Source organism: Myxine glutinosa, chromosome 2 (assembly GCF_964187855.1).
Source record: "Myxine glutinosa chromosome 2, kmMyxGlut1.1, whole genome shotgun sequence".
In the NCBI taxonomy this organism is placed as follows: Eukaryota; Metazoa; Chordata; class Myxini; order Myxiniformes; family Myxinidae; genus Myxine; species Myxine glutinosa.
The window spans coordinates 13412432-13439334 of NC_136262.1; the positions used below are offsets into that span (position 1 = coordinate 13412432).

At 44.8% G+C, this 26903-nt stretch overlaps 1 protein-coding gene across 1 annotated transcript in view; it reads right to left on the minus strand.

The window, feature by feature from the left end:
* Nucleotides 1-26903, minus strand: part of LOC137422024 (uncharacterized) — a 45365-nt gene that overhangs the window by 6122 nt on the left and 12340 nt on the right. The window contains exons 5-8 of the mRNA XM_068108699.2: nucleotides 17354-17521; nucleotides 11950-12033; nucleotides 11049-11129; nucleotides 8759-8840 (exon numbers count right to left, since the gene is read on the minus strand). Of these exons, the coding sequence (XP_067964800.2) occupies nucleotides 8759-8840; nucleotides 11049-11129; nucleotides 11950-12033; nucleotides 17354-17521 (415 nt within the window). The remainder of the gene's footprint in view (nucleotides 1-8758; nucleotides 8841-11048; nucleotides 11130-11949; nucleotides 12034-17353; nucleotides 17522-26903) is intronic.

Here is a 26903-nt window from a genome sequence, read left to right on the forward strand (position 1 = left end):
AACTGAGTACCCTCGTCCCTCTATACAAGGGGAAAGGTGACCCTCTGGAGTGTGGCTCGTACCGAGCGATAAAGTTATTGGAGCATGGAATGAAGGTATTGGAAAGGGTGTTGGAGAGAAGGATAAGGAAGAGGGTGAAGATCGACAAAATGCAGTTTGGATTTATGCCAGGAAGAGGAACGACAGACGCGCTCTTTATTGTGAGGCAGTTGCAGGAGAAGTACATGGAGAAGTACATGGAGAAGAGGAAGTTGTTTCTTGGGTTTGTTGATCTAGAGAGCATGGAGAAAGCATTCGATAGGGTTCCACGCGAAGTATTGACATGGGCATTGAGGAAGTTAGAAGTGGAGGAATGGTTGATCAGAGTAGTGATGGCAATGTACAAAAGAGCACGCACAGCTGTAAGGACGAAGGACGGGAACAGTGGTGAGTTTGAGGTGAAGCTGGGAGTGCATCAGGGGTCAGTACTAAGTCCACTACTATTTGTAGCTGTGATGGAGGTGCTGGCTCAGAACGTAAAGGAGGGTTTACCGTGGGGGTTGTTGTATGCAGATGATCTGGTGTTGATTGCGGAAAGTATGGATGGACTGAAGGAAAAGATGTACGAGTGGAAGGAATGTATGGAGACAAAAGGTCTGAAGGTGAATATAGGAAAGACGAAGGTGATGACAAGTGGTAAAGCATGTGGTGAGGTGGAAAGAACTGGGAAGTGGCCGTGTGCTGTGTGCAAGAAGGGTGTCGGAGTGAACTCCATTCAATGTACAATGTGCGCTGAGTGGGTTCATCAAAAATGCAGTGGTCTGAGAGGGTCATTAACCAGTGTGGCAGCTACATTCAAATGTAAGGTGTGCACAGAGGGAGCTGCAGATGGAGGAAATTTTGAGTTGGATCTTGGAGACGGCGTGAAGCTGGAAGGTGTGAAAACATTTTGCTACCTCGGAGACATGCTGAATGGAGAAGGTGGATCAGACACGGCAACGGTTGCTAGAGTGAGATAGACAAGTAAAAATTTGAGAATTTTCGAATAGTGTAGGCATTTTGTGTTAAAAGTGATTAAACAAGTTTTTTAGGATAATTATAGGGTGCTGAATTCAAAAATGCTGTTTAACCGGTTCAATTTTGGAGTCTTAACCTTCAAATCGTAAAAAGCAAAATGCCCGCCATTTTCAGCACATTTTTTGCCATAACTTGAATTTTAAGCAACATAAAAACCACCTTTAGAGGCCATTTTTCCCTGCAAGCGGGGGTTGGCCTTTTTCGGGGACCGTGGTTGTTGTTGTTTTTCGGTCCCCTTTTTGAAGCAATGTTTTACAGCCGGATGCCCTTCCTGCCGCCAACCCTTTTTGTTTTTAAGCAACAATTAAGCAATTAAGCAATTTTAAGCAATTTTAAGCAACATAGAAGGCTCAAAATAGTGGCAATACCCATGTTTGTGATACTGAGGATTCCAAATTTACTGTTACCTAAGTTGTAACTAGTTTGGTTTCGCCGCCATGTTGAATTCCAAGATGGCCGCCATATTTTTGGTAATTTCTGGAGTGTATTTTTTTATGTACATCACTTTCACTGGTCAAATGCACTTTTAATTTCTTTTGAACAAAAAAAATGATATTAAATCATTTCTAAAGTGCATTTTAAAAAGGGGTAAAGTTCCAAAATGGCTGCCTTTTAGTAATTATACTTTATAAATACCGTATAGCTCAATATTGGCATTCTCAAATGTTTACCTGTCTATCTTAGTCTGTTCTGTTTCTGCATTCTAGTTGTCTGTTGTATGCACATGCACATCCTCCTGTGCATGTTAGCCCAGCTTTTCTGCAGCTGCAACGGCCATTTATACATCCTTTGGTACATCCGCATGTTACTATCTTGCGACACGCCTTAGGAATTGGAGATAGCGTCATCAACTTCGGCACCAAGTTCCCATCGATGTATGTCCATCCCATGTCTGTTACTTGGGGGAGTACTGGAGTAGCGATGGTTGCGCGCTTCCAAATAAAAGCCTGGTAATGTGCGCGCCTTATGTGTAGTCTCACTGCATCTGATGTTGGTGGCAGAGTCTCCTGTGGACAACCCTTAGAGAAGAGTATTACACGTGCCTTGTCGCATCTGTCCACATCATCGGGTACTTTGTAAAGACGGCATATGAACTTTTCTGCATCGTTGATTACTTCTTCAGTGATATCTTCTGTGCCTAGATCTGTCAACAATTGGCTGTGTGTTTGAAACACCTTCCAGGCTGTCTTTTTGCCGTGGCCAGCAAGCTGTGACACACTGTCACAACCAGTAATTGCATGGAATGGCAGCAACGCTTCCACTTGGCAAGGTGGCAGTTTCTGGTGGAGTTTGTGGATGGGAATGTATTTTGGCTTCTTAGGAGTTCCTGCCTTCATCCACAGCTGAGTGCATAGCATCTTATCAAAATGAGCAGCTAACAAGACCAGCACGTCAGTGTCACGCACTAAAACCACCACTGTTTCAGCATTTGTGTCGACGCAATGAAGAACAAGTCGTGTGTCCGCCTCCTCATGGTTGGCCTGTAGGGATGATGTGTCCATCTCTGGATCTGAAGATTTCACGTCTGTGATCTGTGCAAATCCTCCAGCCACTACAAGTGTTGTGGGTGCAATAAACACCGCATTTGTCATGAGCTGCTGAGAAAGAAACTCTGCTAGATTTGCCTTATTCTCTCCAAGTGAGAGAAAGTTGGTCCATTTGTCTGGTAGAGGAACGTTTTGGTTTTCTATTACCCGACGTATTGGTCGAGAGGCCCGGGTACGTTTCATTCTGGTTCCAGTCTTGATGGAATCCTGCTGGTATCGGTCGAAAGTTACGTCAACTCTCTCAAATTTTTTCCCCATGGCAAACACTGAATTCACAAACGCATCTGCATATTCACCAAATGTGGTTATTCCGCTGGGCTTTCCAAGAGCCATCACCAGTGCTTGACCATCAATTACTAAGCAAGTACTTCCAGTTAATGTCACTTGTTCTGGGGTTGAGACATCTTGAATCAACTCATTTGCCAGTCGAGATTTACCGCTACTGCCTGTATGTAGACTCCCATTCATGGCAGCAAGTGAAATTGGCACAGGCATAAGCTCATGCTGCAGAATCAGGTCCAGGTTTATCACACGCCCTGCTTTGGAAGCTGTCACAAGTCGCTGTAGAATGTTTCTATCTGCCTTGATGGTCGTTTCTTTGCCTTTGCTTTCTTTGCAGTCTACAGCATACAGAGACGAGAAAGTCTGTGCTTTGTTCCTATGTAAAGCGGCATTGAAATTGATATGACATGTGCCATGAGGAGGCTGAAGAAGGCGCTGATCAACAAACTCATCCAGCTGCACCTGTCCAAGTTTTTCTGCATTAAGCAAAGAATGTTGAATGCTCTCCGATGCCAAATCCTTGGTAGCAATATTCTGCAGTACAGAAGATGACATTCCCTCGCTGAATACATCGAATCGTCGGAAAGCTGAGACGACTTTCTCCTCATCGATGTTGTCACGCCCTTTCCTGGAAGGTGTAAGCTCGTTGTACACATACTCACTTTCCTCCCCTTCGATCATCAGCATTTGTCTAGTTTTACTCGATATGCAAGTTCTCAAGTTATATGATAGTGCCCATCTGCCTAATGCAGAGATACTTCTTGTGATGCCCACAATGCCACCGCTCTTCTTTCCAGTGCCATTCAGCCATTCTTGGCTATGATCAGGTGATACTTGATTGAATCCTCAGTATCACAAACATGGGTATTGCCACTATTTTGGGCCTTCTATGTTGCTTAAAATTCAAGTTATGGCAAAAAATATGCTGAAAATGGCGGGCATTTTGTTTTTTACAATTTGAAGGTTAAGACTCCAAAATTGAACCGGTTTGTTTTTTGTTGTATACTGAATCGAGGCTCGTGAAAGAGCTAACATTTATTTCACAAACAAATCAACCAGACAAACAAAATATACAAAAAGAGGGAGCGGAAGACAAGATGGTGAGAGAAGGGGAAGCACACAACCACAACATTTGAGAGCAGGGAGAAGTGTGGGAGGGAGAGGGCTTGGGGGCAGGAGGCGTGGGAAGGGGGGGGGGGGGGGTGGGAGAAGTATAAAACACAAGGGGACCGAAATTAGCGGGGGTAGAAAAGATCAAGGTTTTGGATGGGGGAGGATAAGAGATGGTGGTGAACAGCTGTTTTAAAGACCTGGAGGGTGGAGTGGGATTGAAGAGAGTGAGGGAGTTTGTTCCAGAGGCGGGAGAAAAGAGGAATGAACGAGTGAAGGTGAGCAGAAAGTCTTGATTTTGGCAGTTTAACCATAAGAGGGCTGCAGGCAGATCTTGTGCGACCTGTAGGAATATTTGGCGGACAGAGCCCAGAGAGGGCTGGGGGGGCAAGGCCAGAGAGGAGTCGGTAGAAGAATTTTTGAATTCAGCACCCTCGAATTATCCTAAAAAACTTGTTTAACCACTTTTAACACGAAATGCTTCCAACATTTTATATAAGCACAAATTCTCAAATTTTTACTTGTATAAGATGTGCATGGAAGAAGTTTCGGGAACTGAGTGGCGTGCTGATGAGGAGGGGAGTGTCGTTGAAGCTGAAGGGAAAGGTGTATGCTGAATGTGTGAGAAGTGTTATGATTTATGGGAGCGAGACATGGGTCATGAATGTGGAGCAGCAACGAAGGCTGGAAAGGGTGGAAATGCGAATGGTTCTGTGGATGTGCGGAGTATCGTTGAGAGAGAGGAAGACAAATGATGAATTGCGAGATGATGGGAATAGAGCCTGTGATTGATGCTGTGAAGAGGAACAGGTTGAGATGGTTTGGTCATGTGTTGAGGAAGGATGAAAGTGACTGGTTGAGAAGAGTGGTGGAAATGAATGTAGAAGGAAGTCGAGGACGGGGAAGACCGAGAAAGACTTGGCTAAAGATGGTGGAAGAAGAAATGCGGGCAAGGGGGTTAACAAGGAGAGATGCAGAAAATAGGGCAAGATGGAGAAGATTGTCATGGGGACCGCGAGGCTAACCCCCGCTCTAGCAGGGAAAATGGCCTTAAAATGCATGTTGTTGTGTTGTTGTCATTTACGTCCTCTCGTAATGAATCTCTATGTGTATATTACGTATGTGTATATGTGTGTAAAACCACCGTTTAGAGGCCATTTTTCCCTGCAAAGCGGGGGTTGGCCTTTTATGGGACCGTGGTTGTTGTTGTTTTTTGGTCCCCTTTTTGAAGCAATGTTTTACGGCCGGATGCCCTTCCTGACGCCAACCCTTTTTGTCGCCTTTTTACGACAAGCAGGGAATTACCAGTGAACTGGTACTCAATTTGCCGACCTCGGAAGGATGACAGGCTGAGTCAACCCCCCTGGCGTTAATTCAGCGATCGACCGGGATTCGAACCCAGGATCCTTGGATCCTAAGCTGGCACCCTAGCCGCTACCCCAACACCAGGGCTTGTCATGGGGACCGCAAGGCTAACCCCCGCTCTAGCAGGGAAAATGGCCTTAAAATGCATGTTGTTGTGTTGTTGTCATTTACGTCCTCTCGTGATGAATCTCTATGTGTATATTACGTATGTGTATATGTGTGTGTATATATAATATGTGTGTGTATATATAATATGTGTGTGTATATACGTAGTGTGTTCAAAAAGTATCCGACCTTTATTTTCCGTGCGTAAAAAAAAGAAGCTAGGGAGGCGTTGATTGGTGCACGTATGTAGGCGATCCTAATGCGCACGCGTGAATTTTTTCCCACCTGCAGAAGCTGTCATTCGACGGCAGACCGCCGATGAGTGAGGAAATGTAAGTGAGCGCCGTCGGATTTTCGTTTTTGACAAAATGACGGAAAAACTTGAACAACGCGACTGCATCAAATTTTGTGTAACTTTGTGTAACAACTTTTTTTGGCCTCGGGGATGTTGGATGCTTCCATTGTGATGACTGCAACTTGGTTTCTGGGTCGTACCCATAAACCCAGGACTCATCACCAGTGATCACTGTGTTGAGGAAGCTGGGATCGCTGTTCACAGTCTCCAGCATGTCCTGTGCGATCTCCAAACGGAGTTGCTTCTGCTCAATCGTTAGCAGCTTTGGTACGAACTTCGCTGAGATTCTCCTGAAGCGCAAATCCTCCTTCATAATGGAATGAACGGTGTTGAATCTTGTGGATCGTTTCCACTTGGGAATCGCCAAGCTTTACACAAAATTTGATGCAGTAGCGTTGTTCAAGTTTTTCCATCATTTTGTCAAAAACGAAAATGACGGCGCTCACTTACATTTCCTCACTCATCGGCGGTCTGCCGTCGAATGACAGCTTCTGCAGGTGGGAAAAAATTCACGCGTGCGCATTAGGATCGCCTACATACGTGCACCAATCAACGCCTCCCTAGCTTCTTTTTTTTTTTACGCACGAAAAATAAAGGTCGGATACTTTTTGAACACAGTAGTATGTGTGTATATACATGTGTATATACATGTGTATATATATATATATATATATTGTTGCGGATATGAGGACTGTATATTTTTTTGATTGTGTGCTTTATTATTATTATTATTATTGTTTATTCTGCGCCCCCTGCCTCCGGAGCTGTGTAAAGGTGAAAGGGCATCCCATAATTAGTCCACAAGCATACACGTCAGCCAATAATAGAATACCCCTGTTCGATAGTTATATCTTATTCTGTGTTTTAGAGTAAGGCTGTGTCTCCCATTAATTGAAGTACTCCATTGCACCAGTGAAAGAGAATAGATCCCCTTTCATTCCCATCCCCAAAATCTCCATTTCCTTTCACATCCCCTTTCGTCATTGCCAAGCCTCGATTGCCAATTACATCCCCTCCAAAACCACCATTGAACATGTGATCGGGTCGGGGAAGAGGGGCGTGCCTGCCCGTCGTCATCAAGGGCGGAGCCAGAGGGTCGCGTGACCAACCAGGGCCGAGGTGAGCACACCGATGGGCGTGTCCTTAAGGCCGGCGGCTTGATCGCTGGAGGCGCTATAAAGGCACGCGCGCAAGAAGCGTGGGGTGGTCAGTTGGTGGTCAGTTGGTTGCGTTGGTTGCGGTGAGGAGTCGGTGGTGGTGGTCAGTGGTTGCGTTGGTTGCGGTGAGGAGTCGGTGGTGAGGAGTGAGTGGACCAAGAAAGAGTTGAGGGTTTGGACCAGACGAGTCAGACAAGTCCTGGGAAAGCAGCGGAGGCCACAGCAGCAACAACACCCAACAGCCACTTGGGGCCTGGACGGCGGTTTTGAGCAAGGCCGTGAAGGAACGGCGGCTGCTAAACGCGCCGATCGTGCTGCAGGACCCCCTTGGACCTTCCTCTCCCTCCAGCCATCCACCTCCTGCCTTTCCACCCTTCTTGTGTACGTGAGTTTGTTTTGTTTGTTCTGTCCCTGGGTTAATTAAGTCTGTATAAGCTAGTATTTGCACTGTGTCACCTGCGTCTTATGTGTTGTAAATAAACGTGACTGCTTTCTTTTTGCTTGTGTGTACAATAAATCCAATTACTCTTCTGTCCGTCTTCTTGTTTTATTCCTTTTCCTCTTTGCATTTCGTCGTTTTAGAGTTTTCCAGATTGGGCAGCTGAGGTGCGATACGGCCAAAGTTCTGGGTGAATCGGGTGAGTCGGGGAACAACTGTTCGGTCGCGGAGCCTTTGCTCGGCAAAGTAACATCTAAACCGCGATCAGTAACAATATATATATATATATATATATATATATACATACATATATATACATAGAATATATATATATATATATATATATACATAGAATATATATATATATATACATAGAATATATATATATATATATATATATATATATATATATATATATATATATATATATATATATATATATACACATCAGTCACTATGCGATTTCATACCATCAGTGGTGAACCGCCATTAAGTATCCCATCCAGCTATGCTGTACCTTAATGGGAGCGATAAGTGCCATCTGCCACATGGCACATTACCTCTGGTATCCACTCATTATATGGAATCCCCTGGATGCAGCCGGGAGCAAACCAATCCAAATATATGTTCAGTTCTCCAGCTTTCAATGAGCGCAAGTAATGACGTCACTGCCATGTACATACGCTCTGCCTGTCAAGCTCTCAAGAGAACCCTCTGACAGAGCAGAATTTTGATCTTAGTTCAGATACTGTCATAATAAGTGAATGTAAAACTCACAGTTACCGACCTGGTTTCGCCCTTAATTGGGGCTCATCAGGGCAACGCAGTGAGTACTGCATACACTTATGACTCAGAAAACCTTTCGGTTATATACCAGTCACTATGCGATTTCATACCATCAGTGGTGAACCGCCATTAAGGTATCCTATCCAGCTGTGCTGTACCTTAATGGGAGCGATAAGTGCCATCTGCCACATGCCAGTGCCTCTGCCATAAGTGCCATATATATATGTGTGTGTGTGTGTGTGTGTGTGTGTATATATATATATATATATGTGTGTGTGTGTATATATATATATGTGTGTATTTGTGTGTTTATATGTGTGTTTATATGTGTGTGTGTGTGTGTGTGTGTGTGTGTGTGTGTGTGTGTGTGTGTGTGTGTGTGTGTGTGTGTGTGTGTGTGTGTGTGTGTGTGTGTGTTAGAGATAAGTCTGATTTATATCATTATAGAGAGAAAGGTATAGAAAGAGGGGAAGAAAGAGGAGAGGGGAAAGAGGAGGTGGGGAGGTGGATACAACATGGAACATACAGAAAACCGAGGAAATGACAGAAATTATACCTGTGAATACGCAGGTGAGTTGTCAGAGTTCCATTGGCTGTGAAGCATTTTCCACACACGTCACACCTAAATGGCTTTTCACCTGAAACAAAGGAGGTACTCTCTTTGTCTTCTGCATATAAACAGAAGTAGAATATGCACAAATAATGGATAATATCACAAAAATTGCAGGTGAAACAACAACAACATGCATTTTAAGGCCATTTTCCCTGCAAGAGTGGGGGTTAGCCTTCCGGTCCCCATGACAATCTTCTCCATTTTGCCCTATTTTCTGCATCTCCCCTTGTTAACCCCCTTGCCCGCATTTCTTCTTCCACCATCTTTAGCCTGGTCTTTCTCGGTCTTCCCCATCCTCTACTTCCTTCTACATTCATTTCCATCACTCTTCTCAACCAGTCACTTTCATCCTTCTTCAACACATGACCAAACCATCTCAACCTGTTCCACTTCACAACATCAATCACAGGCTCTATTCCCATCATCTTTCGCAATTCATCATTTGTCTTCCTCTCTCTCAACGATACTCCGCACATCCACCGAACCATTCGCATTTCCACCTTTTCCAGCCTTCGTTGCTGCTCTATGTTCATTACCCATGTCTCGCTCCCATAAATCATAACACTTCTCACACATGCAGCATACACCTTTCCCTTCAGCTTCAACAACACTCCCTTCCTCATCAGCACGCCACTCAGTTGCCGAAACTTCTTCCATGCACATCTCACTCTTGCAACCGTTGCTGAGTCTGATCCACCTTCTCCATTCAGCATGTCTCCGAGTTAGCAAAATGTTTTCACACCTTCCAGCTTCACGCCGTCTCCAAGATCCAACTCAACATTTCCTCCATCTGCAGCTCCCTCTGTGCACACCTTACATTTGAATGTAGCTGCCACACTGGTTAATGACCCTCTCAGACCACTACATTTTTGATGAACCCACTCAGCGCACATTGTACATTGAATGGAGTTCACTCCGACACCCTTCCTGCACTCAGCACATGGCCACTTCCCAGTTCTTTCCACCTCACCACATGCTTTACCACTTGCCATCACCTTCGTCTTTCCGACATTCACCTTCAGACCTTTTGTCTCCATACATTCCTTCCACTTGTTCATCTTTTCCTTCAGTCCATCCATACTTTCCGCAATCAACACCAGATCATCTGCATACAACAACTCCCACGGTAAACCCTCCTTTATGTTCTGAGCCAGCACCTCCATCACAGCTACAAATAGTAGTGGACTTAGTACCGACCCCTGATGCACTCCCACCTTCACCTCAATCTCACCAATGTTCCCGTCCTTCGTCCTTTCAGCTGTGCGTGCTCTTTTGTACATTACCATCACTACTCCGATCAACTATTCCTCCACTCCTAACTTCCTCAATGCCCATGTCAATACTTCGTGTGGAACCCTATCGAATGCTTTCTCCAGATCAACAAACCCAAGAAACAACTTTTTCCTCTTCTCCATGTACTTCTCCAGCAACTGCCTCACAATAAAGAGCGCGTCTGTCGTTCCTCTTCCTGGCATAAATCCAAACTGCATTTCGTCGATCTTCACCTTCTTCCTTATCCTCTTCTCCAACACCCTTTCCAATACCTTCATTCCATGCTCCAATAACTTTATCGCTTGGTACGAGCCACACTCCAGAGGGTCACCTTTCCCCTTGTATAGAGGGACGAGGGTACTCAGTTCCCAATCCACTGGAATGCAGCCTTCTTTCACCACCAGATTACAGATCTCTGTCATTCTCTTCACACCCCAACTTCCTGCTGCCTTCAACATATCTCCCACAACTCCCGTCGGCCCTCTCGCTTTTCTACTCTTAATTGCTTTTATCGCTTCCTCAACTTCCTCCTCAGTTATCTTCTCTGCCGGTCCTAAAAATGGGTTACTCTCCATGTTGCCATCCCATTCATGCTCTGTATTCCACAGCATTTCCATATATCTTTTCCATCTTCCTTTAATTCCATCTGGGTCCACAACGATTTGTCCCACTTCATCCTTCAAAAAATTGCAGGTGAAAAAAAAAAAATTCGTTATGAAACAGAGTTGTATGTTTGAATCTGTGTTTAAAATTACATCAGTTAGATTTACTTTGAGGCATTTGTGGTCCAGTAAGAGATAGGATTAAAGGAGGAAGAACATTAATCCCTCCAGTTAAAAGGGAACACGAGAACAAGTCACTCACCAAAAAAGATGGCATCCTGTTGCACCATTTTGAGGACACCATCATTCAATATACAGGTATACCATATCTTCAAATTACATGAGAGTGTGACTAATACCTGTATGAGTGCGCATGTGTTTCTTTAGCTGTGCAGTATCTGAGAACTTGCGTGCACATTGTGAGCACTCTCTCAAATGTCCTGCATGGAATACACACACACACACACACACACACACACACACACACACACACACACACACACACACACACACACACACACACACACACACACACACACACACACACACACACACACACACACACACACACACACACACAAGAGGGGTGGAGGAGGAAGAGGAATGGAAAGAAGAATGAGATTTTAAAAAATCAAAAGAGTAAAGAAGAAGAGCGAGAGTTTCACCACAGTGATGGGTTTTCAAAAATCCTGCCCAATGAGGCTCTCTGAGAATAAGTATAGTGAGCGGAATATCGCTCAAATGTGGAGTACTTTATTCTGAAGACAAGAGGTAACCACATTCAGTTGATGCACTGCCCAGGTGTGTTGCGTCACATTTCCATTGGCTTTGTTTGGGTGGAGTGTTATTCACGATGAGGGACCCTGAAAAATCGAATCATATGTCGAATAATAGCAAGGTTTAGTCAAGCCCATCAGAATGCACGGTATGTCAGAAAGCATGGTAATCAAGCGTTGCATTACCACAAAAATAGTGTTACGTAATTTTTGAACGACCACATATTGGGGTTAAACAATCCATGACCGTAACGAATCGGGTCGTTCTGAAATAACCATGGCGGAGGCTGCCATCGATAAGAGGTGTCGGGTTAATGTGTTAATAGCGCATTAAATGTGTTTCCCAATCGCGCTGTTCATCTTTTAACAGTACTTCAAATGAGTGTTTCGCAGTCGGCTCGTTACCGGATTTTGTCACAGGTTGTGACCAAAGTGCGGTCATTCTTGTCGGGTTACAAATGGTTGCGTACTCAGGTAATCTCACCTGTGTGTACTCGTTGGTGGCTCCTGAGTTGCCGCTTCTGGCTGAACAAGCGTCCGCACTGCTCACAGGAAAACGTTTTCTGTCCTGAATGAACAGAACTTCCTCATTAGTGTCAATACAAAATGTAAGAAGAAATCCACTATTTTACCTCATTGCTTGTTTCTAAACTTGATAACAATGTCATGTTCTCTTGTTTAAAAAATCCTTTACAATTAAATTCCTGGGAACCTCAAATTATTAATCTTATTTACACCACGAGTGTCATTGATCTCCTGGAGATAAAGACGTCACCAGCAAACTCGAATCTCTCATCTGGGACAATCATTGAACCTCCAAGCAGCCATATTAACATTTCGTCTAGTTCCTGGTTATTGAGTTTCATTGGTATGTCCAATATGGATAATTAATGGAGAAAGTGGAAACAAAGGAGCAATTGAGTAATAAAACGGTCATGAAAAGACTTTGATCGTGAGTTCGTTTAAACCTGTTAGTTTTGGCCAAAATTAAGGCCGAAGTCTCACCATCTGACATGGGCACGTGACTCCCTCCATGCCCCTTCTCAAGCCGCAATCCCTCTCCTCCTCCTCCTCCTCCTCCTCCTCCTCCTTTCCCTCTCCCTCCCAAGGTTATTTGACACCTGGCACATATTGTCCACTTGGTCCTGCATGAAGACAACTTGGTGGTTGAAAGTTCAGGCCTGAGCTTTGCCATAGCCTTTTGGTATAGTCAGTGGTGCTTTCACTGTCAAGTACGAACCCTCCCAACTACTCGTCAATATTCACAAGTACCTTTTGCCAAATTATCTTGGTAGGATTTGCATAAATTTCCACGATTTCTGAAATATACAACATACAGTACTTTGGTACATATGGTATGTCACTTTGTCAATCACATCAAGAACATGCCACGAGGAATAACAGACTTCAGCAGAATCTTTGCGGTCGAGGCCTGTGCCGGATTTTAACTTTCTATCACTTTCCTTTCCTCAGCTACAGTGATTTGCAATGTAACTTTGTTGATGACCTCAAAAAAAAATTCTGGGATTAAGAACAAAATGGTTATTTTCGACTTCACCTGAATGTCTTTTAAACTTTCAGCTTTATATGATTTTGCATTCATTCATATATGGAACAGAAAACATTTAAAGAGATCACTTTTTATGACATTTGTATAATCATTGTTTTTTAAAAAATCATATTTAGTAATCTTCTAGGCCAATTTCCATATAAATTTTCTGCAGCGCATTATTTTCACGATCCAAACGACAATGTCATCATAAAAACTTTAAATCTTAAATCAGATTGATGTAAAAACACAAAAGAATTGTCAGGACTGATTTTTGGGATCTGGGACTCTGGGTGGCGGCGCGTCATTGACTATCTCGCCGTCTCTGGTCGTGGGCTCCGGACACTCCACTGTGGGACGTGTCTTCGTTGGACACATCCACATATATACATTTATCTCTTTAAGCGTGTGTGTGTGTGTGTGTGTGTGTGTGTGTGTGTTGTGTGTGTGTGTGTGTGTGTGTGTGTGTGTGTGTGTCAGCTTCTGCAATTCTTCCAGCGTATACACACCTGCACTCCTATCTACCACCATGGTCTTCATCTGCAGCTTGATGGAATACTGCTCTCTCCTCTGGGCTGTTTTCCCTGCCTTACATCTTGCTCTTCTTGACGATGTGGATACCAAGGCTTTCAAGATGATTGGAATCTCCCATGATGAAGTTGAGTCTATGAGCCAATCACTTTGCCATCAGACAGGTCAGTGGTCTCCAGATCTACCACCTCCTTTTTGGTCTTTGTTCCTCTGCTCTTTCGGTGCTTTGTGCCCCCCAGGTTTCTGCAGAGGACACGCGGCCCACCATCAACCAACTCCCAAAATCCAGAATCATGGCTCACCTCCACTCATTCGTTCCTCTTTCTTCCCACCTGCGGAATCAACTTGCACATTCTCTTCAATCTAATCTTTCCCACCAGGTCTTCAATACAGCTGTTCATCACCATCTTAAATCATTCCTCCTGCTCCCATCCAAAACCAGGATAATTAGTAAGGGCATTTTATGAGATATTTCACAAATCTGTTAACTAAATTGTTACCAAAAAATTTCTTCAGCAATATGTTTGTAAAGGTGTGTAATAACATGTGTTAAAATGTTGAAGTTCAACTCCCATGGGAAACCCAGAAAAAAAGCTGTTGAATTCGGGTACCGAAAAATTATTTTCGAGAATTTTTATTTTTTTAAATCGGCCCTTAAGTAACTTATGAGGGGTCAAATAAGGGTTTTTCATGATTCTGAGTTGATTGTTAACATTTATATTTTCACTTTTACTTTTACACACAAAGTAGCTTTTATTTCACATACATATATAATACTCAAGAGTTATTTCTCATTCACAATGTCAGAAGTTTCAACAGTCATTGTCGATGTCTTCTTCAGACTCAACAACATCATGACTGCAGTTTCTGCATGTAATGCCATTACAGACTCCACAGGCCGAGATGCACGTGACCCCATTCTTCTTGCAGCTGCATCGCCGGTTGCTGCAATCTCCATGACAATTACAGCTCGTGAACTGCAATAGCTCCTCAGGAGCCGTGGGGTCCAGTGTTGGAACTGGCTCATACCCATGCACACCTATTGTTCATCCATAGTCACTGGGGTTCAGAGACATGCTCTGTAGAAGGATCCAGTCCCGGGTCTGCAGGTAGGCACGGAGTGAATGTTGTGCAGCTGCACCCTCTGTTGGAGGTAGAGTCTCTGGTTTGATCACTCCTGCCGCTGCCCAGAGTGTGTCACCTGGAGTGAGGAGTGGCTGATCATGAGCCAGGGAGGAGGAAAGCTCAGCGAGGGGGAGAAACATGATCGCGTTCGTTCCTATCCGTTTCCTGTTCGTAAATGGAATAATCTTTACTTCAGTTCCTCTCAGGATCTTAGCTTTGTCGAGTGCCTTCAACTTCACCCGGGGGAAAGCTGCTGTTGTCTGTGGATCTGGCAAAGGTGGTGCTGGAGAGGTGACTTCGATCCAACCCATTGAGTGAAAGGGAGTGTTTCCGTGAATAGAGACAATGTTTAAATCTATATTGTCTCCAACAAACTGAGTGACTGCATTGTTTGTTTCCCCAACCTCCATAAAGACCACCTGATCATTACTTGACAATTCACTTTCACTGGCTGGCACTTTGGCTGTCATCACTGATTGATCCTCAAGCGCAGCATCAACCGCAACCTCATCATTGATCTGTTCATCGGTTTCCTCCACAATGGTGTCAAGAGTGCCAGAAGTATCTGGAACATCATCTCCACTCCTACTATTAAGGAAGCAGTATTTGTAGTTTTGTGTCTCCGTGTAAGACTCAGTGTATCCCAGCCGGTGGAACTTGTTGAGCATCCATTTTGACCCAAATCTATGATCAAGTTGTATGGCAAGCCCCATTTGGTGTGGCAATACTCCAGACCGAGGTAAACAGGCCTTAATAAAATTCTGCCCCCAAACGGCAACTCTTTCGTCTGTCTTGACAATCGGTCTCAAGAACATCTGAAGGCTTGCAGGAACAAGTGTCAGCTGACTATCGATGTCAGTCATACTGTGTGTGGTGGGGTATGACTTTGGACCTAAATCAATCAAGGCAATATCATTGGATATGAACTTGAGTGCCGTCTTTATGATCTGAGTCTTCTCATCTCCATGGTCAAGATTAGCATGATGCTCTCGCAGAATATTGTCGGTGCCATCTTTGAGACAGAGTACATCTGCCCTTCTTTCTTGTGTTGTGAAATACAAGGTGTCTTCGTATTTCTCTAGAAGTTTTATCTTTAGCCAATGCTTTGAATAAGAAAGGCTCTTCTCTGGTGACTGATCAAACTCCTGCAGCTTTTCATGGACTTGGTCCATGTTCATTACCCCATGCTCTAATTCTGAGTCTAACCATTCGCAGAATTCAATAAAAACTGCCTCTTGCTCCTCATCAATACTCCTCTGTCCTCTCTTCCTTTTTCCTTCCTCATCAGTCTTGGACAAACTGTCACCTCTCGCAAACATAAGTTTGCATCGCAAATGGTACAGTGTTTCTTCTGCTACCAAGTCGTTGATCCCTTCCAGGCGTCCAGTGACTTCAGTGCCCCAGTCATCCCCGCGACTCCGTGCTGTCTTCAGCAAGCTTGCCTTCAGTGTATCTGCAGTCAAATTATCTGGCACTCTGTATTTCTTTCTAGCTTGTGCTGGATTATTTTTGTAGAGCTGGGCTGGTTGGTTGCAAAGAATGCATACATCCTTATACAGGAGGTCAACTGACTGTGATCTTCTAGAACTGCAGCCAGTTGATGAACTGAACTCACAAGTAGTGCGTCTTCTCTTCAACTTTGATGACTCTTTCTCTGCCTTTGATGCTTGAGCTGACTTCTTGGTGGTTGCAACAAAGTTGTTGTACAGATCATTTTTACACTTCTGGTGGTACCTCAGTTTTCCTTCCTTTTGAGCCTCCTTCATACGTTCCACAACAGTAACATTTTCGACAGTTTCTGCTCGTTTCAATAAAGTTGAGTATCCCTTTGGAGTTGCCTGTATGAGCCTTTCAGCTGGTGTATCCGAGCGTGCACAGATGAAGCAATTGAGCACAGGTGGAGTAACGTCTTCATCCATATTGCTAGACTCCATGTCCTGCAAAGTAGAAAATGAGATATATTTAGAAATTATTTTTACACAAAGGAGTGTCTGTGGTGAAATATAAATGTTAACAATCAACTCAGAATCATGAAAAACCCTTATTTGACCCCTCATAAGTTACTTAAGGGCCGATTTAAAAAAATAAAAATTCTCGAAAATAATTTTTCGGTACCCGAATTCAACAGCTTTTTTTCTGGGTTTCCCACGGGAGTTGACCTTCAACATTTTAACACATGTTATTACACACCTTTACAAACATATTGGTGAAGAAATTTTTTTGGTAACAATTTAGTTAACAGATTTTCATATGTTTCCCTTACTAAATTTCTACCCCCGTTAATGCATTCTCCTCCCACCTCCCCCAAAATTTCCAGTTTTTCTTCCATGAGAGTTTGCTCCTGTATCCATCGTGTCCACCCCCTGCATCTTCCACAACTGTTATTTCTTACCTGCATTCCTTCTTTGTCAATCTCCGAATGCTTCGTTCCTCGGCCCTGCTATTGGCGTTTCCCCCCCTCTTTTTGCTGTTCCTTTTTGTTCTGTTGCATCCCAAGTTCTAGCTCTTCCACGACGCTCACTTTGTATTAAAAAAACGTTCCACCTTTATGTAGTATCCCTCAAGGAGATATTAGTTTGAAAAGGGAGATAACAAACTTATTTAGACACGTTCGTTAACCATAACTTATGATGCATTCGCCTAAAGTGATGCACGTGTTCTCACACATGCACATTTACCTCACCTGTGTGCAGGCTCATGTGCTCACTGAGAGAATGCTTTGTGCTGAGTGCTTTTGCACAAAGCGTACATTGGAAAGGCCGCTCTCCGGTGTGCACCTGTGAGTGCACCTGCAATGAATGTTTCTGAGAAAATCCACGTCCACAGCGGCTGCAACAAAATGGCCGTTCACCTGAAACACGCAAATAAATAAATAAAATCAGACACCACAAACACCATTGACATCAGTACAGTTACATCAGGAGTGGTACAACAATACAACCAAGGAAATGGTCTGAAAATGGACACATGAAATTTTCAAACAACAGAAACATCCAAAACTTCTGTTCTTGACATTTTTGCACATCAAAGTGAGGAATACTTGATGTTGGAATTGGTATTACAAGATGTGAGCAGAATTTAGCATCCTTTCCTCTATGCAAAGTCTGTGTTAGGCTATTTTAAAATCGGCCTCCAAAGCCAGTCATTGGCTGGGCATCCTCGTCCTACAAAATACTTCCTTCTCTTACACCTGAATTGTAATTTCCTTTCGGCTACTTGAATAAACTGATAACGTATTCCATTTGTCGATTTGTGCTTCTGTGCAGCATTTAAATACGTCAGGAAGGTGTGACATTGAGTGACCACATACAGCAAACTCTCGCTATTCGTATGGATTACCTTCCTGTAAACCTCCGCGAATTGTGAAATCGCAAACGATGAACAGTTTATAACATTCTCGTTTTATAACTTATAACTATTTTTATAACTTATTCACAATATTTTATAACTCGGTTTATAACTCAATGATATATGTTCCAGTCAACGGGATAGGTTCCAGTCAACGGGATAGGTTCCAGTCAACGGGATAGGTTCCAGTCAACGGGATAGGTTCCAGTCAACGGGATAGGTTCCAGTCAACGGGATAGGTTCCAGTCAACGGGATAGGTTCCAGTCAACGAGATAGGTTCCAGTCAACGAGATAGGTTCCAGTCAACGAGATAGGTTCCAGTCAACGAGATAGGTTCCAGTCAACGAGATAGGTTCCAGTCAACGAGATAGGTTCCAGTCAACGAGATAGGTTCCAGTCAACGAGATAGGTTCCAGTCAACGAGATAGGTTCCAGTCAACGAGATAGGTTCCAGTCAACGAGATAGGTTCCAGTCAACGAGATAGGTTCCAGTCAACGAGATAGGTTCCAGTCAACGAGATAGGTTCCAGTCAACGAGATAGGTTCCAGTCAACGAGATAGGTTCCAGTCAACGAGATAGGTTCCAGTCAACGAGATAGGTTCCAGTCAACGAGATAGGTTCCAGTCAACGAGATAGGTTCCAGTCAACGAGATAGGTTCCAGTCAACGAGATAGGTTCCAGTCAACGAGATAGGTTCCAGTCAACGAGATAGGTTCCAGTCAACGAGATAGGTTCCAGTCAACGAGATAGGTTCCAGTCAACGAGATAGGTTCCAGTCAACGAGATAGGTTCCAGTCAACGAGATAGGTTCCAGTCAACGAGATAGGTTCCAGTCAACGAGATAGGTTCCAGTCAACGAGATAGGTTCCAGTCAACGAGATAGGTTCCAGTCAACGAGATAGGTTCCAGTCAACGAGATAGGTTCCAGTCAACGAGATAGGTTCCAGTCAACGAGATAGGTTCCAGTCAACGAGATAGGTTCCAGTCAACGAGATAGGTTCCAGTCAACGAGATAGGTTCCAGTCAACGAGATAGGTTCCAGTCAACGAGATAGGTTCCAGTCAACGAGATAGGTTCCAGTCAACGAGATAGGTTCCAGTCAACGAGATAGGTTCCAGTCAACGAGATAGGTTCCAGTCAACGAGATAGGTTCCAGTCAACGAGATAGGTTCCAGTCAACGAGATAGGTTCCAGTCAACGAGATAGGTTCCAGTCAACGAGATAGGTTCCAGTCAACGAGATAGGTTCCAGTCAACGAGATAGGTTCCAGTCAACGAGATAGGTTCCAGTCAACGAGATAGGTTCCAGTCAACGAGATAGGTTCCAGTCAACGAGATAGGTTCCAGTCAACGAGATAGGTTCCAGTCAACGAGATAGGTTCCAGTCAACGAGATAGGTTCCAGTCAACGAGATAGGTTCCAGTCAACGAGATAGGTTCCAGTCAACGAGATAGGTTCCAGTCAACGAGATAGGTTCCAGTCAACGAGATAGGTTCCAGTCAACGAGATAGGTTCCAGTCAACGAGATAGGTTCCAGTCAACGAGATAGGTTCCAGTCAACGAGATAGGTTCCAGTCAACGAGATAGGTTCCAGTCAACGAGATAGGTTCCAGTCAACGAGATAGGTTCCAGTCAACGAGATAGGTTCCAGTCAACGAGATAGGTTCCAGTCAACGAGATAGGTTCCAGTCAACGAGATAGGTTCCAGTCAACGAGATAGGTTCCAGTCAACGAGATAGGTTCCAGTCAACGAGATAGGTTCCAGTCAACGAGATAGGTTCCAGTCAACGAGATAGGTTCCAGTCAACGAGATAGGTTCCAGTCAACGAGATAGGTTCCAGTCAACGAGATAGGTTCCAGTCAACGAGATAGGTTCCAGTCAACGAGATAGGTTCCAGTCAACGAGATAGGTTCCAGTCAACGAGATAGGTTCCAGTCAACGAGATAGGTTCCAGTCAACGAGATAGGTTCCAGTCAACGAGATAGGTTCCAGTCAACGAGATAGGTTCCAGTCAACGAGATAGGTTCCAGTCAACGAGATAGGTTCCAGTCAACGAGATAGGTTCCAGTCAACGAGATAGGTTCCAGTCAACGAGATAGGTTCCAGTCAACGAGATAGGTTCCAGTCAACGAGATAGGTTCCAGTCAACGAGATAGGTTCCAGTCAACGAGATAGGTTCCAGTCAACGAGATAGGTTCCAGTCAACGAGATAGGTTCCAGTCAACGAGATAGGTTCCAGTCAACGAGATAGGTTCCAGTCAACGAGATAGGTTCCAGTCAACGAGATAGGTTCCAGTCAACGAGATAGGTTCCAGTCAACGAGATAGGTTCCAGTCAACGAGATAGGTTCCAGTCAACGAGATAGGTTCCAGTCAACGAGATAGGTTCCAGTCAACGAGATAGGTTCCAGTCAACGAGATAGGTTCCAGTCAACGAGATAGGTTCCAGTCAACGAGATAGGTTCCAGTCAACGAGATAGGTTCCAGTCAACGAGATAGGTTCCAGTCAACGAGATAGGTTCCAGTCAACGAGATAGGTTCCAGTCAACGAGATAGGTTCCAGTCAACGAGATAGGTTCCAGTCAACGAGATAGGTTCCAGTCAACGAGATAGGTTCCAGTCAACGAGATAGGTTCCAGTCAACGAGATAGGTTCCAGTCAACGAGATAGGTTCCAGTCAACGAGATAGGTTCCAGTCAACGAGATAGGTTCCAGTCAACGAGATAGGTTCCAGTCAACGAGATAGGTTCCAGTCAACGAGATAGGTTCCAGTCAACGAGATAGGTTCCAGTCAACGAGATAGGTTCCAGTCAACGAGATAGGTTCCAGTCAACGAGATAGGTTCCAGTCAACGAGATAGGTTCCAGTCAACGAGATAGGTTCCAGTCAACGAGATAGGTTCCAGTCAACGAGATAGGTTCCAGTCAACGAGATAGGTTCCAGTCAACGAGATAGGTTCCAGTCAACGAGATAGGTTCCAGTCAACGAGATAGGTTCCAGTCAACGAGATAGGTTCCAGTCAACGAGATAGGTTCCAGTCAACGAGATAGGTTCCAGTCAACGAGATAGGTTCCAGTCAACGAGATAGGTTCCAGTCAACGAGATAGGTTCCAGTCAACGAGATAGGTTCCAGTCAACGAGATAGGTTCCAGTCAACGAGATAGGTTCCAGTCAACGAGATAGGTTCCAGTCAACGAGATAGGTTCCAGTCAACGAGATAGGTTCCAGTCAACGAGATAGGTTCCAGTCAACGAGATAGGTTCCAGTCAACGAGATAGGTTCCAGTCAACGAGATAGGTTCCAGTCAACGAGATAGGTTCCAGTCAACGAGATAGGTTCCAGTCAACGAGATAGGTTCCAGTCAACGAGATAGGTTCCAGTCAACGAGATAGGTTCCAGTCAACGAGATAGGTTCCAGTCAACGAGATAGGTTCCAGTCAACGAGATAGGTTCCAGTCAACGAGATAGGTTCCAGTCAACGAGATAGGTTCCAGTCAACGAGATAGGTTCCAGTCAACGAGATAGGTTCCAGTCAACGAGATAGGTTCCAGTCAACGAGATAGGTTCCAGTCAACGAGATAGGTTCCAGTCAACGAGATAGGTTCCAGTCAACGAGATAGGTTCCAGTCAACGAGATAGGTTCCAGTCAACGAGATAGGTTCCAGTCAACGAGATAGGTTCCAGTCAACGAGATAGGTTCCAGTCAACGAGATAGGTTCCAGTCAACGAGATAGGTTCCAGTCAACGAGATAGGTTCCAGTCAACGAGATAGGTTCCAGTCAACGAGATAGGTTCCAGTCAACGAGATAGGTTCCAGTCAACGAGATAGGTTCCAGTCAACGAGATAGGTTCCAGTCAACGAGATAGGTTCCAGTCAACGAGATAGGTTCCAGTCAACGAGATAGGTTCCAGTCAACGAGATAGGTTCCAGTCAACGAGATAGGTTCCAGTCAACGAGATAGGTTCCAGTCAACGAGATAGGTTCCAGTCAACGAGATAGGTTCCAGTCAACGAGATAGGTTCCAGTCAACGAGATAGGTTCCAGTCAACGAGATAGGTTCCAGTCAACGAGATAGGTTCCAGTCAACGAGATAGGTTCCAGTCAACGAGATAGGTTCCAGTCAACGAGATAGGTTCCAGTCAACGAGATAGGTTCCAGTCAACGAGATAGGTTCCAGTCAACGAGATAGGTTCCAGTCAACGAGATAGGTTCCAGTCAACGAGATAGGTTCCAGTCAACGAGATAGGTTCCAGTCAACGAGATAGGTTCCAGTCAACGAGATAGGTTCCAGTCAACGAGATAGGTTCCAGTCAACGAGATAGGTTCCAGTCAACGAGATAGGTTCCAGCCAACGAGATAGGTTCCAGCCAACGAGATAGGTTCCAGCCAACGAGATACGTTCCAGCCAGCGAGATACGTTCCAGCCAGCGAGATACGTTCCAGCCAACGAGATACGTTCCAGCCAACGAGATACGTTCCAGCCAACGAGATACGTTCCAGCCAGTGAGATACGTTCCAGCCAGTGAGATACGTTCCAGCCAGTGAGATACGTTCCAGCCAGTGAGATACGTTCCAGCCAGTGAGATACGTTCCAGCCAGTGAGATACGTTCCAGCCAGTGAGATACGTTCCAGCCAGTGAGATAGTTCCAGTCAATGAGATACGTTCCAGCCAATGAGATACGTTCCAGTCAATGAGATACGTTCCAATCAATGAGATACGTTCCAGCCAATGAGATAGTTCCAGTCAATGAGATACGTTCCAGTAAATGAGATACGTTCCAGCCAATGAGATACGTTCCAGCCAATGAGATACGTTCCAGCCAATGAGGTACGTTCCAGCCAATGAGATACGTTCCAGTCAATGAGATACGTTCCAGTCAATGAGATACGTTCCAGTCAATGAGATACGTTCCAGTCAACGTGATACGTTCCAGTCAACGTGATACGTTCCAGTCCATGGGATACGTTCCAGTCAAAGAGATACGTTCCAGTCAAAGAGATACGTTCCAGTCAAAGAGATACGTTCCAGTCAATGAGATACGTTCCAGTCAATGAGATACGTTCCAGCTAATAAGATGCGTTCCAGCCAATGAGATACGTTCCAGTCATTGACATACGTTCCAGTTTACGAGATACGTTCCAGTCAATGAGATATGTTCCAGCCAACGAGATACGTTCCAGCCAACGAGATACGTTCCAGTCAAAGAGATATGTTCCAGTCAATGAGATACGTTCCAGTCAATGAGATACGTTCCAGCTAATAAGATGCGTTCCAGCCAATGAGATACGTTCCAGTCATTGACATACGTTCCAGTTTACGAGATACGTTCCAGTCAATGAGATATGTTCCAGCCAACGAGATACGTTCCAGCCAACGAGATACGTTCCAGTCAACGAGATACGTTCCAGCCAACGAGATACGTTCCAGCCAACGAGATATGTTCCAGCCAACGAGATACGTTCCAGCCAACGAGATACGTTCCAGCCAACGAGATACGTTCCATCCAACGAGATACGTTCCAGCCAACGAGATACGTTCCAGCCAACGAGATACGTTCCAGCCAACGAGATACGTTCCAGCCAACGAGATACGTTCCAGCCAACGAGATACGTTCCAGCCAACGATATACGTTCCAGCCAACGATATACGTTCCAGCCAACGATATACGTTCCAGCCAACGAGATACGTTCCAGTCAACGAGATACGTTCCAGTCAATGAGATATGTTCCAGTCAATGAAATGGGTTCCAGTCAACGAGATACTGTTACGGATTCGTCACTTCCGTTTGGGGTTTTCCTCCACTTGAAATATTTCTGATTCTACGTACTATTATTGTCTTCCAAAGGTTTATTGTTCATGAACTGTTTTAAAAGGTAAAAAGAATTAATGTTTCAAATTAAAACCAGAACCGGAGGAGGGGAAGAAGAGGAGGCGGTGAGAAAAGTCGGAGAAGAAGCTGGTTGCTTTGCGTTCTGGATCGAACGTTGTTGAGCAAGAGACACGAGTGAACTTTGGGTTTCCTGGAAAGGGATTCCGCGATAGAGTTGTTATCGCTGTGACTGATCAAACCTGCGTGTCAGGTTGGCGTTGGATTCGGAGCAACCATCATCGTGTGATTACGTCTCAAGTACGAGCCGTCCGCCATTTTGACTCATGCGCTTCGCGCGTCGAGCCAACTTTCCTTGCTTCGTCAACCGTTTCCACCGCGTTCAGATGTATCTGTGGTGTGTGTGTGCACCGAGGCTTCTGACGATTACTTTGCGGCTCGCCGACCGTGAACAGTGAAAGTTCGTACCTGGAGGGGGCCTTTGGATTTCCCAGTCACCGTGAGTGCGCCTTTGTGCCACTTTAACCACGTGACCCCTTTCTCCACTTTGGGCCGCGTGCGCCCTGGTGCCGTTTTGGGCGGCGTGTCTGTGCCTGCCCTCGGAACGAGATTCTGGTTTAGAGTTGACATCGTTCCATTGATCACTGGAGGGGACCAACTCTGAGCTCGAAGACGGGAATATAGAGACATTGGGGAAGGTTCTTTTCACTCACTTGGAACACTGTGAGTTACCTTATGCATGCTAGCTGATGGAATAGAGAGTGCACTCTTAATTGTCATTTGTGGTAGTTATTCCTGTGTGATTTATAATATATTATCGGTTTGTTCCAGCCAACGAGATATGTTCCAGTCAATGAGATATATTGACCTGGCAAACCTGCAGCTCGAAGTCTTCTCTTCACAGTTGAAACTGAGACTTGCTTACTTCGACCAGTGTTAAGCTGTGCTTGAAGCTGTTGTCCTGTGAGCCACCTATCACGCAAGCTGTTGACTCTCAGAAACTTGTCTTCTGATTCTGTTGTGGCTTTGGGTCTGCCAGACCTCTTCCTGTCAGAGTTTCCTCCAGTTTCCAATATACTACTTCCTGCAGTGCAATATTGTCCAAATAATGCTTCAGAGGGTGTAATAACAGTCTGTTCCAATACTGCTTTTATACAGACAGGGGGTTTGTAATCAAGTAATCAGCAGAGGTTGGGACACCTGTCGGAATTGTTTGCATCAAATTTCAAGGCTGAATTTACTTACATTGCTGCAGAACAGCTGTAAGTTGTTAACCCATTACTTGTTCCCTGAAGAAGGCCTTTTTTTTTTTACAATATAACTGTGCAATTTACATTATTTTCCCGTTTTTGCTAACCTAAACTTTTTTTTAACCTCAAACAGTTTACTGCTTACCTATGTATCATTTCATCCTTTGTATCCCGGTGTGGACCCCGGTTTAGAATAGGTACACCGTATCCCTGCGTGTCGTAAGAGGCGACGAAAAGGGTTGGCGTTCAGGAAGGGCATCCGGCCATAAAAACATTGCCTCAAAAAGAGAACCATGACAATTACAACTACATATGGGCAGGGTACAGCCCGAAGTACCCATGGGGGACCCCACTCCCGCTCGTCAAAACTCAAGGTGGGGAACCCGATCGAAGAAAGGGTGGAAATCATTCCATTTATGACGACGAAACGTCTGATGCCCGATGTGGAGATCGGTTTCTGAGGTTTGGGACATGGAATGCAGGGACAATGACAGGGAGATCAGGAGAAGTGGTGGACGTATTGGTCAGAAGAAGAGTGGACATATGTTGTGTGCAAAAGACGAGATGGAAGGGAAGTGGTGTGAGAATGGTGAAGCAGGGCAGGGACAGAAATACAAGTTTGTGGGGCAAGGGTGCCCGGAGGGCGTGAATGGTGTTGGTGTCCTGTTTTCTGAGGAGTTTGTAGACAGTGTGGTGAATGTGACGAGAGTGAGAGAAAGGTTGATGATGGTGAAAATGATGATTGCAAAGCTCTTGGTGAACATCATCTCAGGATATGCTCCGCAGGTTGGTCGGAGCGATGAAGAGAAGGACTAGTTCTGGTGTGCGATAGAGAAGCTGATGGAAAACGTGAAAGATGAGGAAGTTGTTGTGGTATGAGGAGACCTAAATGGATATGTGGGAAGGAGTATGGACGGTTTTGAGGGAGTTCATGGGGGTTACGGATATGGTGTGAGAAATGGACAAGGTGAAAGGATTTTGGAGTTTGCTGATGGAGCTGATTTGTTGATTTGTAATACTCAGTTCCAGAAAGAGGATAATAAGCTTGTTACATACACGTCAGGTGGGTCGACGACAACCGTTGACTACCTGCTGGTGCGTAGGCGAGATAGGGGGCACCTCCGGGACACAAAGGTGATCCCGGGGGAGGAGGCTGTTTCACAGCACCACTTGGTTGTCTGCGACATAAGGGTGAAAGGTGCGAGGAGAGCTCGGCGGGTGAAGTACCAACCGAGAATGAAGGTGTGGAGGTTGAAAGCGGTGACAGTGAGGGAGGCATTAAAAGAGAGGCTGAGTATGGTAGAGGGTGATGTGGTTGAGCTTGAAAGTGGTTGGATGTCCATGAAAGATAGTCTGTTGGGAGCCATTGGTGAGGTATGTGGATGGACAAAAAGACCACCGAGACACTCGGAAACATGGTGGTGGGATGATGAAGTTGGAAAGAAGATTGACGAGTAGAGGAAGAAGTTCAAGGAGTGGCAGAAGGCGAAGGGTATGGGGGCAAAAAAGGCAGAGCATGAAAGTTATAAGGCAGCCAAGAAGGCTGCAAAGAAAGAGGTAGCAAAGGCGTAGGAGGCATGTAGGAAAATTTTCGGAGAACGCTTGGATTTGGAAGAGGGTCAGAGAGCGGTATTCAGGATTGCAAAGCAGATAGCGAAAGAGGTGTGATGTGATGGGGGTGAGTTGCTTGAAGGATGAAGTGGGACAAATCGTTGTGGACCCAGATGGAATTAAAGGAAGATTGAAGAGATATATGGAAATACTGTTGAATGCAGAGAATGAATGGGATGGCAACATAGAGAGT